At 39.7% G+C, this 12,039-nt stretch overlaps 1 protein-coding gene and 1 pseudogene across 2 annotated transcripts; both read left to right on the forward strand.

Moving 5' to 3' along the window:
• The first annotated feature begins 15 nt into the window (after positions 1–15).
• Positions 16–2,683, forward strand: LOC149043039 (uncharacterized). Its single transcript, XM_089211790.1, is given in 1 exon segment — positions 16–2,683. A coding segment is annotated over 1 exon segment (528 nt). The 5' UTR covers positions 16–631; the 3' UTR covers positions 1,160–2,683.
• Positions 2,684–3,335: 652 nt separating this feature from the next.
• On the forward strand, positions 3,336–5,180 carry LOC149043040 (uncharacterized; annotated as a pseudogene). The gene has a single exon (XR_016188268.1). The product of XR_016188268.1 is annotated as an uncharacterized LOC149043040 (transcript).
• Positions 5,181–12,039: the final 6,859 nt, after the last annotated feature.

The raw sequence follows: 12,039 nt of genomic DNA on the forward strand, positions 1-12,039 counted from the left end.
TGCTCTAAACCTACATTTTGCCCAAAAAATGCTCTGAAAAGCGAAATTGCTGCAAGCTGATAAAAGTTGCTCCAAATGTCAAAAGTTGCTGCGCACAATCGGGTCAGGCTTAGTCTAGTCTCGTGCCAAGACCTTCCACGCCCAAGCGGTGGAAGAGTTCCTTCATTTCAGTTACACGGTAGGATCTGGGCACTCGATTAGTATCGATCATTTTGAAAAACTAAAGTCAGTGAGTAATCTTGTCATATTTTTATCCCGATGGTTAGTAGGATCGGGAGAGTCAACGACACAGCAAATCTTCGCGTCTAACCGTCATTTTGTTTGAGGAGCACGGGCTCCTTTCTGAACAACGAATGTTTATCGAAAAGCCGACGTAACCCATTCTCATCTACCCACTCTACCATTCTCAGTATGTATAGACAAAAGTTATAGCGAGCAGGAATGCTTCTCCATTCCGTCCGAACACACAGTGGGATCTGGGAAGTATAAAACACAGCGAATCTTCGTGTGGAATCGTCACTTTGTATAAGGAGCACGGGCTCCATTCCGAACAGCGGATGTTTATCGAGAAGCCGACGTAGCCCACCTCATATAGTAACTCTACCACTCTCAGTATATATAGACAACAGCTATGGCTGACAGGGAGGAGTCACTGAATTCACGAAGGTGTTGCAATTTTGCGTGGATAGTGACCACGATAGAAGGAGGCGTGAAACTCATTGAGACGGTAACGACTTTCTTAGCGGCTGTTCTTACGCTTAGCTATGAGTTCTATGGCTACAAGTCAGAATTCAAATATCAAGTCGGCGTAGCCACCTGCGCGCTCGTCTTCGTGGTTCTGCACATCATTTTCAGAAGCTTACGATGCTTCGAGAAGGTGCCACCGCTGCTTGGAATGATCGGATGTTTTCTCCTCTCGGTTGCCTTAGTTGTTGGCTCTGGAATTGTATACCATGATGGCAACATCTATGTGAAAGGGGATGTAATGATTGGATCAGGCATTTGTGGCTTCACAGCTGCTAGTTTGTTCTTCTGTGAAGCGATTTATTATCTCTTTGCCCTCGTTTGTCGCCGATCACCTCCACGTCATAATGATGAAGAGACTCTAATTACATGATAACATGGTCCAGCCGAAGATACTGTAGGTTTTATCGAGTGAGGATCTTTTTATTCAGTATCTAGCTGTACGTGGTTTGTTTTGTTCGGCAAAGCTGCCACTAAAACTAATCGGGCTTCTGTAAAAACATTATCTACGCTTTTTGAAGAACTATCTGTCAATTGACGGTTATCAAAAACTGACAAAAATTCAACGCTTGAGAGACTAAATACATACAATTAGACTCTTTTCTTTCCTTGCGAAGAAAAGCTGTTAGTCCCGTTGACAAATAGGAAAGAAAAATGATATCCAGAAGATTCTTTTAGTACGGCTAGAAACAAAATCCGGACTTTTTTCAGGATTTTCAAAGTCAAACGGAATTTTAAGAAAATTCGATGATTTTGGAACATTCAGGGATTCTTAGACGATAATGTCTAGAAAAATACAGCCGATAGCCTAAAAAACAAACTTACGTGGTTTGTATAACTTAACTACACCACCTGTTTATTGTCGTTATCATTGTCTGAGAGATACATGTTAAGAGACGAACCAATCATTTTGAATCAGTTTGAAGGTGCTTCCATGCAGTTTCACCACAGGAATCTCCCATTTCATGCAAACTATGTTATTATTTTAAAATAAATTTCGAGACAGATCAGGACTTTTACAAAAAATTTCGAAGTTTTTCGAGATAAAAATGAGATTTGTAGACATTTTGAGGAGAATTTCCCAATAAATTGTCGGGCCATTTTTCGGAATTTCTGTATCTAGGCCTACTTCTACGGCATCATTGGTTTCATGGCTTCTGCTTTTTTCCTCGCGGATGGATCTTTCGTCGTTGTCCTCCTCTACTGCAACTGTTTCAGATCGGCACCAATTCATATCCTTGAAGAAGTAGAAGCTGCAATGGATAATTTGATGCCGTTTTTTATTACAGTCTATCATAGCTGAAGAGAAGGATATTTCTCTTGCTTGTTTCAACTCTTCATACAACACACCAATGTGAGTTCGTTGAATTCTAGACAGGGATTTCTTGCCGTAGGGAACAAAACGGAACAATCCGCTGACCCTTGAAGAACATTCGAAGGGCTAACTATAGCCTCGAACAATGGAAAAATAAGTTAGCTAACAGTGGCGGGTTAAGGGGAGGGGGGCCCCAGAGGGCCCGCTCCCGCCCCCCCCCTTATTTTAAGTAAAAAAATATAATAATCATCGCAGAAGGAAGAAAAGCCGGCAAGGCAAGCGACAAAAAACCGGACCCCCCCTTCGCTCAAGGTCTGAAACCGCCACTGGCTGGCTGGTGGAAGCTCGTTCTTAATTAGTCTAGGGCAAGAGCCCATTAATGGGATCCTGGTCAAAGGCCATCTCTTTCCAAACGGTTTCTGAAGTGCCTGCATAACACAATCCCTCTTCCAGTTGTTATGTATCTTTTCCAGGCCAGATTGGAAGCTCGCGTGAGAAAAGGGAAAATATTTTTTTCATTTTCATGATGAATCCCATGGCCTACTTTTCGGAGTTGGGTGGTTTTGAACTCCTGAAGGTGTGTTTAAGTGTATAAGTGACGATAAATAAATGACATTAATTTTACATCCAACATCACCTTCAGTAGGACCTTTCGTCTACCATTGGTCGAACTAAAGTTGAACTAGTATTTGGAAAGTCAGTTTTACTGTGGGAACAACCTACGGACATCCAGACAATCCCTTGAAACCAACATCTCAACTCACCACCCTCCCCTCACCCCTTCCCCATTAAATATGAGGAGAGGGGGGAGGAAACGCAACCGATACGTGAAAAACAGTGGTCAAATTATTTTGCATATTCGCCCTCGCGGCGAAATGGCGTGCATAGAGCCAACTGTCCTGAAGGAGTTTACAACGACAAAAGTCGAATTGAATCACTGAATAGAGTACTCGCAACTAAATGAGCTTCGTGTTCGACAAAACTCGTGCTTTCTTCTTTCCTAATTTGTACTCTTTACTTAATTTCATAAAGGTTCAAATGTTTCGCTGAGTTTTTTGGTAATGATGGTTTAAAGGTAAGGAGTGCGCGCGTTTCCTTCTCTCTCTTCCTCCTTTTCCTTTCTGCCTTCTTTCCTCTTTCTTTTCTTTTTTCATTTCTTCTCATTTTTTTCCGGAAAATGACGTATGGGTCAAGTCTTGGCCTTTCCCTATTGTTCTCGTAAATGCAGGAGGGTCGCGCACTGCAATGCCTAAAAGTTGCTCAAAATATTGCCAAAAATCCGAAACGTTGCTACCTAAATTTCTTGACATTTTTGCATAAACGTTAATTAAAGGCTTTATTTTAGCTTATTCGCAATTATTGTTACCACTGGTCAAGAAAAATAGCTTGAAACTTGGCTTTAAATAGCTGCTCGCAAACATGGGCGACATTTAAGGATACCTAAGTCTGACAGGACAAAACGCAAAGTCCATTTGACGTCTCGCCGAACGTCATTTTAGCCAATTATCTGTGACAATATTAGATAAAGATCGCAATATGCCTGTGAAACGTTGTCAATTGACAAGTTATGTGTTAGTTTTTTCTATGAAATCGTCGACTTTTTCATGCTTGATAAGTGCTCTAAACCTATATTTTGCCCAAAAGATGCTCTGAAAAGCGAAATTGCTGCAAGCTGATAAAAGTTGCTCCAAATGCCAAAAGTTGCTCAAAAATTGCTGTGCACAATCGTGTCAGGCTTAGTCTAGTCTCGTGCCAAGACCTTCCACGCCCAAGCGGTGGAAGAGTTCCTTCATTTCAGTTACACGGTAAGATCTGGGCACTCGATTAGTATCGATCAGTTTGAAAAATTATAGTCAGTGAGTAATCTTGTCATATTTTCATCCCAATGGTTAGTGGAATCGGGGGAGTCAACGACACAGCAAATCGTTGCGTCTAACCGTCATTCTGTTTGAGGAGCAAGGATGTTTATCGAAAAGCCGACGTAGCCCATTCTTATCTACCCACTCTACCATTCTCGGTATGTATAGACAAAAGTTATGGCGGGCAGGAATGCTTCTCCAAACCGTCCAAAAACACAGTGCGATCTGGGAAGTATAAAACACAGCGAATCTTTGTTTGGAATCGTCACTTTGTATGAGGAGCACGGGCTCCATTCTGAACAGCGGATGTTTATCGAGAAGCCGACGTAGTCCACTTCAGCGACTCTTCCATCCTCAGTATATATAGACAGCAGCTATGGCTGACAGGGAGGAGTCACCGAATTCACGAAGATGTTGCAATTGTGCGTGGATAGTGACCACTATGGAAGGATACGTGAAACTCATCGAGACGGTAACGACTTTCTTAGCGGCTGTTCTTACGCTTAGCTATGAGTTCTATCGCTACAAGTCAGAATACAAATATCAAGTCGGCGTTGCCACCTGCGCGTTCGTCTTCGTGGTCCTGTACATCATTTTCAGAAGCTTACGATGCTTCGAGAAGGTGCCACCGCTGCTTGGAATGATCGGATGTTTTCTCCTCTCGGTTGCCTTAGTTGTTGGCTCTGGAATTGTATACCATGATGGCAACATCTATGTGAAAGGGGATGTAATGATTGGATCAGGCATTTGTGGCTTCATAGCTGCAAGTTTGTTCTTCTGTGAAGCGATTTATTATCTCTTTGCCCTCGTTTGTTGCCGATCACCTCCACGTCATGATGATGGAGAGAATTTAATTACATGAGAACATGGTCCAGCGGAAGACACTGTAGGTGCAGTGGTTTAGCTGTAACTGATGTGAACAGGAAGAACTGTGCACACAGAAAGATGTTTAAGTTCCGAATTAGACATGAAGTTGGTTGTTACGAGATATTATCTCACAGTAGAATGTTGTCTGTTATTTTAATTTACCTACTTGAAGCACAAAAAAAGGTAGTTAGGATGTCTGAGAGAACCAGATAAAGATATTGCAGGTTTGATAAAATCAAGCTTCCCTCGCTGTCAAGCTTCAGTTCATAACAATCAATGTTTACGTTAGGTCGCCTGACACTCGCCAAGTATTTTCGGCGAGTTTCATGCGTTCTTATGTTTAAGTTCTATTTCTTTTTGAGATTAACTTATTAAAATAAAGCGGTAGGACTTAACAGACCCTAGTTTCATTGTTGGTACGATTTCTGCTGCCTTGGCCTGATTTCACTAGAGACGCAAGCAATGCAACTCTTGTTTCACCGTGTAAACACACAAGTATAAAGATTCAAATTTCTCCTTTTTCTTGCGCTAGTGTTTGTGCTCGTCGACGTCCGTTTTCACTTGGTATACTTACCTAAAGCTTGCCGGTGTTTGTGCCGCCTGCACCTGTTCTTGCGTCGCTAGTGGAAAATCAGGCTTAATCGATGTAAGAGGGAAAATTTACAGTAGTTGCTTCTCTAGCTTCACTTCACAGCTTGATCCTTCCATGCAAATATGTGCTTGCTGGCATGCAGAGAAGACAATCGTTTAATGTTTACAGGTTTGTTTCCCTATGCGTGACTTAAGATCTTAAAATTTGGTGATTTACAACGTTGTGTTGGATGGAGCAGCGATTTTATTTTTTGTATCACAAAGAAAGGAAGTTAACTGCTGAAGTCGGAACCATTTTTAACTCGTGGGTACGCGATAGTGTAGAAACGATTTGTTCTGGGCACTTTGGGATATGCAAATTGGCGCGAACTCTTCGTAATTAGTCGGCTCCGAACTCGAGATCTGTCCTTCCGAAGAAATCCGAAGTCCTGGTGCCATTGTGATTGCATCGCTCGTTGCGATGTTTATTATGTTTACACGGCCGGTTAGACATTTACTAAATTGAAATATTTCAGATTAGTGCTATGATCAACTTAAAGGCCAAAGTTGAAGGGTCTTCGAATTGTCCATATGCATGCGCTAAACATAACGAGGAGCAGCGAGAATCACGAAGAGTTTGTGAGTGACAGAGCAAGCTGTTGACATGGAAATTCCCACGGAAATATGTACCCATGAGATAAAAAACGATAATTTACAGCATTATTTCTTTCGTTTCAGGTTTTTTTTTCGGACGCTTCGGCAGTTACGCCAATTTCGACCTTTTCATTATGGTCGTCTTTCTTTGCAAACGTACTGTTTGATGGTAAGAATGAAATATGATCGGTTTCTACAAGTCTTTGCCGAGCACGTGACCATTATTTGGTCGGTGTTATTTTGACCACTTGACGATCTTTTTCGCTTAAGACACAGGACCACTTCCTATTTCAATGAATGTTTTTCCAATTAATTTCTCTCGCATACGTGTAAAAAAAAAATATAAACATATGCGTGTACTGAAAAGCAAATGGGAAATTCAAAACTACGAGAAATTTCGAGTAATCGGCTTCTTCTGCTACACGCGGGTTTTTTTGGTGTAACATGCGTGTGTTTCCCATAAGTCACAAGCACTTTACGCACGTGCGAATGCTGCAATCACGGTACAAGCAGTGCAAGGTAGAATGGTTATTTTCAACCTGGAGTGATTATGTGCGATATTTTGCTTTATCACACTTTGCCATTTCTACCACTTAAATATTAATTCAGAGGTTAAAATTCCTAGAGATAGGCTAACAATGTGCCGCTGGATAGGGTCGCATTTTCACGACCGCATTGACTTTTATGGCGTTGCATTTTCGGCTGTTTTCAGTAGAGTTACTAGAATGGGGTTATACATTTTTGAGACTTTGACTTTGAAAAGGAAGATTCACGGTAAAAAAAGTCGTAACCGTTTTTTAATATATAGTAAACGGCTACCATTCCATTCTGGCCTTGCCCAAAAGCGGACAAAGATACAAAATACAGCCGATAGCATAAAAACAAATTTACCTGGTTTGTCGAACTTACTCTGCTAGCTGTTTATTGTCGTTATCATTTGTTTGACGGATATATGTAAGGAGACGAAGCGTTGATAAAATTCGTTGTTCTCCTTTGCGAACACGTCACTTAGTGTTAGCGCGATCTCTTCGGGGTTTATGGACGGATTTATTGTAATTTTAACCCACGTCTCGGCTCGTGCTTTTTGCCTCTGTTTACCGCTTGTAATTGAGTCCATCTTGCATTTAAATCTCCTTATTTTTTCGCTGACTGTGCGACCAACGCGATCGCAGGAGGATTCATTTAGCTTGTAGCCGAGAGGCAGAATGCTCGCTTGAAGTGAATCAAATACCCTACGAGGCAGCCAGTAAAACACTCTACATTTCCAGGCTGCTTCACTGCTCATTTGAACTATGTACATTGGATTTCTTTCCTCAAGAAACAGTGGAACTTCTTGTTTAAGATTAGAGTGGATCGGGGGTTCTATAAGCTCTGAAAAGAGCTCCCGATCACGATCATTTGTTTTTTGATCATTCATCATCGCGTGGCCTAGTTGCATCACAGGCGGCCCAAGCTCCAGCTGTGAGATGATCATCTTGCAAAATAAGAGTCATGGCGAAATTATATGAGTTTGTATGGAAATATTTACGACCGCTCTAAGGAATAAAAAATACACTCAAATTCTCAATAAAAAATACCTCACCTTACTTCCACAGTGCATCGCTTGCTTTCTGACCGCTTACTATGTTGAAAAGAACCCATTTTGGCGAGTTATCCATTTCCTTCGTACATAATAAGAAAAGCCCGTAATTAACCAGCTGATGCACTAAGATCATTTTTAAAACTGGTGGTAAATCGTCTATTTTACAAATGAGTGGTTTTCTTGAATAGGCCATTGTTTAGTTTTGACAGCTATTGTTATTCAAGGTAATTTAGTGTTAACAACTGGGTTGAAAACGTAAATTAGCCACCGTAAAGGGTAAAATAGCTGACGTTTCGAGCGTTAGCCCTTCGTCGAAGGGCTAACACTCGAAACGTCAGCTATTTTACCCTTTACGGTGGCTAATTTACGTTTTCAACCCAGTTGTTAACACTAAATTATCTGCTATACTCTCCCACCGACGCAACACCACAGTTTCTTTAGGAACTTACCCCTTTATTCAATTGTTATTCAAGCGTTGGTTGAAAACAATGGTGTCGCAACCCTCGTTCTCAAGTAAGGGAAAAGGCCATGGGAACGAGGTTGATGGTATTGAACTCGCAATGCTCCATTTTCGAAAGGAGCCTGGAAAGGAACTTACTAGCCAACAAACGAATACTTTATTTATCGAGGGTGAAATACTTTATTACCGGTAGCCCGGTAGTTTACATAATGGCCCTCAACAAAAACAAAACACAAAAACAAAAACAATCAAAGTGCTCTATGAGCAAACTCGTGAATTGACACATGATTTTTTGGATTACGTTTAATGTTATCTGGTTTAGGGAATTTTGTGGTTGATTGTCATATCTAGAGTACAAGCAGTAGTTCAATGTTCGCTGATGTAGCAAAGAAACAAAGTAACGTTGGGATAAGAAGGCATTACAATTGAAATGATCATGTTATTACATTTGACAAGGGTGGATGATGTCATGTGTTTTAAACGTATATCATTTTTGTTTCTGGTTCAAAAGAAAAGGTTGGAAGTAAATGTGGGTGAAAAGTGAAATTTACTCTCTATCATTGTAAAAATTAGAAAATCAAGGCAATACTGCCTTAATGAAAACATTAACGATTCCCTCTTTATCAAATGAGACAAACGGGAACGAGTTTTGAGTGATATAACTAAGCCAAGACTGCCACCGTCATTTTGGATCTCCGCCTAGGTAGATGTTAGTCACGTGCTGCGCAACGTATAGTCAATAACTAGATAGAATTTCATTTCAGGCCTATTTATCAATTTCGTGGTGGATAACATTCGCATTTTAGTACGTAATACGTATTTTGAATCTTCAAATTGTCTTGAAACTTAAAAGAAAATTGTTCGTTAAAAATTCACTGAAAATCGGTAGCTAAAATTGTTTGTTTAGGTGTTATTTGATTTGCGTGTTAACTTGTAATTTCGTCAGTCGCCGGCATCTTCTGTTGCTTCACACTGGAAAAACACACGATACGAAACGTAATGATCGATTTTGTCCTCAATCTCACGCCATAACAGAAAAAGCTTTTGAATATTTGTAAACTCCGTGCGCTTCGCAGTAAGTGATATTTTTAATGAATCTTCGGATTGTTTTCAAGTTCAAGGATTGTGAATTAAAATTTTATGAAAAACGAAGGTTGTTCTGTTATTTCAGTGTGAATCCTTGCATGCCTGCCAGTCGCTGGCGCCGCTTGTTGAAACTAAAACGAAAAAAAAACACTCTTTTAAGATTATCATGGGCTTCTTTTTCACCCCACCACTATTCTTAGCAACAAAGATCGCCATTTCGTTTGTTTATTGCTTGCCAAAAACTATCAAATGCACTCAAAAGCCTAAAATCGAAAAAAAGCTTACAGGAATCGACCAATCGAGCGAGCGAGCGAGTGCTATTCGTTACATCGTATCTATAACTCGCTCTTGCGCATGCGCGCAATTCACAAGTTAAAAATCATACTGATCCTACTAATTATTACCTTTCCAACTAAATTATTAAAATTCATTCTAAAAATCAAAAAGTCCTACAAATATTAAGATGTTCTAGTGAAGAGTTTTCTTTGATAAAATTATTCTGTAGCATTTTTCTGAAATTTGAGTGGGAAATTATGTCTCTGTATGTGTTACCTGGGTTATTCCATAGACGACATGCACTTGAGTGGAAAGTCCTGAGTTTCTTTTACATGATGGTGCCAAAACGTCTTTACAGATAGCATATCTAGTTCGATAACCATGTGTAGACCTAACATGTTTAAAATATGAGGTGAAAGATTCAGGACAATGACCCTGGCTAATTTCTTGTGGCATAAAGAGTTTTCTAATGCGTACGATGTCATCTATAGGTAGCCAGCCTAATTTATCAAAAAGTTCTACGGAGCTGTCATTAATGGTGGCATCCAATATTAATCTCACACATCGTTTTTGTACTTGTAGCAGCCTTAGAAGGTTTTCAACAGAACAGTTACCCCAAACAGTACGACAATAATCAAGAATTGGCTTAATGACAGCATCAAATAACATTTTTCTGCATTCAATGGTTAAATAGACTTTAGCTCTCTAAAGAAAACATATTTTAGAGTTCGGATTTTTTATTAGATAGTCGATATGTAAGTTCCAAGAAAAATGGGGAATCAATTACGACACCGACTGATTCCTCAAGTCTTGCGATCAATCAATCAATCAATCAATCAATCAATCAATCTTTATTCTTCCTGAGATAAAAAGACATATCTTAAGTTACATCAGCAGTTAGGAGTCTAAAAATACATATGACATACTGTATAAAATAATAGAAAGATCAAAGATTATATTTAAAGATAAGCCTATTTACAAAAACATTCTTTTGCGTTGTCAATGAAAAGCTCCAATGTAGTTATTTCGCTGTGATAGAGTTTCTTAGCAGTACCGATAAGTAAGTGCTTGGTCTTTTTGATGTTAGGTTGCATTCCATTAAGTTTAAACCAACTGTTTGCTTTACTTATTTCCGTATTTAGTTTGTTGTAGTTTGGTGTAGTTAGCCCCGCTCAACCAATAGTTAAATTTTGCGCGACTAGTAATTTTAAAACTGCGAGAAATTGTGGTTGTTGTTCACTAATTTTCCAAGTTAACACGAGTTCTGTTTCAGAAAAGATCCATCTTCATTTCCCGCTCTTAGGTATTTGGAAGCCAGTTTGAGTTTTTGAAAAATCGCTTTTGAAATCGGCACTCATGCCAAAAATGTCCGTTTTTCGTCATTTTCAAAGGCTCAGGAATGGTCCTTATACTTTCTCAAACTTCTTCTTTTTAAGCTTAAATCTAAGATTAACTCTTCCTCTTCAAAACCTCGCTCTTGGGTTTCTCCCTTATTGCTTCTGGCTACTGAAAAAGCGAATTTTATCAACACTGCTGCGCTAGTTTCGGCCCTTTCTTCACTAATTATGGGCTTTTCAAGGCGCGAGTGCATTCAAATCTCCCGCTTCAGTGCCGATGAATAATTAATGATGTCCAGGTATTCTGCGCGATGACTGATCAATTCTTTTGATCAATTTTCTCCAAATTACAGTAATTAAGGGAAATAGGTTTGTGACTCCTGCGCATGTCTTGAAAAACTCGCGATCGATTGTATCAATGACTTCTGTTGGATCGTGCAAAACTCGCGATTGTGTTTATGACTTCTGTTAGATCGTGCAAAACATTGTGATATGTTGTCGGGGACTGGAGCACACACTATGCTATTATGTAATCGTTGGCACCCAATAAGTTGTCAATTCAAAGCAATGTGATTTAAGTAAGCCTTTGACCGTGATCGTGTGAAGACCTTGTGAAACCTGTGACTGTTCATTAAAGTTACAAAATCGATTCTGTAACCTTCTTGGATACTGACTTCAGCGGCCGGAGAATTCCGGGAAAGTGCGCCCGTTTCCCTCTCTATCTTTCTTCTTTTACTTATTGCTTTCTTTCCTCTTTCTTTTCTTCTTTCTTTTTTTCTCATTTTTTTTCCCAAAAATGAGGTATGGGTCAATTCTAGGCCTGTCGCGATTGTGCTCGTAAAATGCGGGAGAGCTTCTCACTGGAATGCCTAAAAGTTGCTTAAAATATTGCCAAAAATAAAAAAGTTGCTACCTAAAGTCCTTGATATTTTTGCGTAAACGTATATTTAAGGCTTTATTTTTCGTTATTCGCAATTATTGTTACCACTGATCAAGAAAAATAGCTTGAAACTTGGCTTTAAGTAGTTGCTCGCAAACATGGGCGACATTTAAGGATACTTAAGTCTAAAAGGACAAAACGCAAGGTTCATTTGACGTCTCGCCGAACGTCATTTTAGCCAATTATCTGTGACAATATTAGATAAAGATCGCAATAAATTGTCAATTGACTTTTTCATGCTTGATAAGTGCTCGAAACATATATTTTGCCCGAAAAATGCTCTGAAAAGCGAAATTGCTGCAAGTTGATTAAAGTTGCTCCAAACACCAAAAGTTGCTGGACACAATGG

This window comes from Pocillopora damicornis, chromosome 7 (genome assembly GCF_964200805.1).
Source record: "Pocillopora damicornis chromosome 7, jaPocDami1.2, whole genome shotgun sequence".
Taxonomy (NCBI): domain Eukaryota; kingdom Metazoa; phylum Cnidaria; class Anthozoa; order Scleractinia; family Pocilloporidae; genus Pocillopora; species Pocillopora damicornis.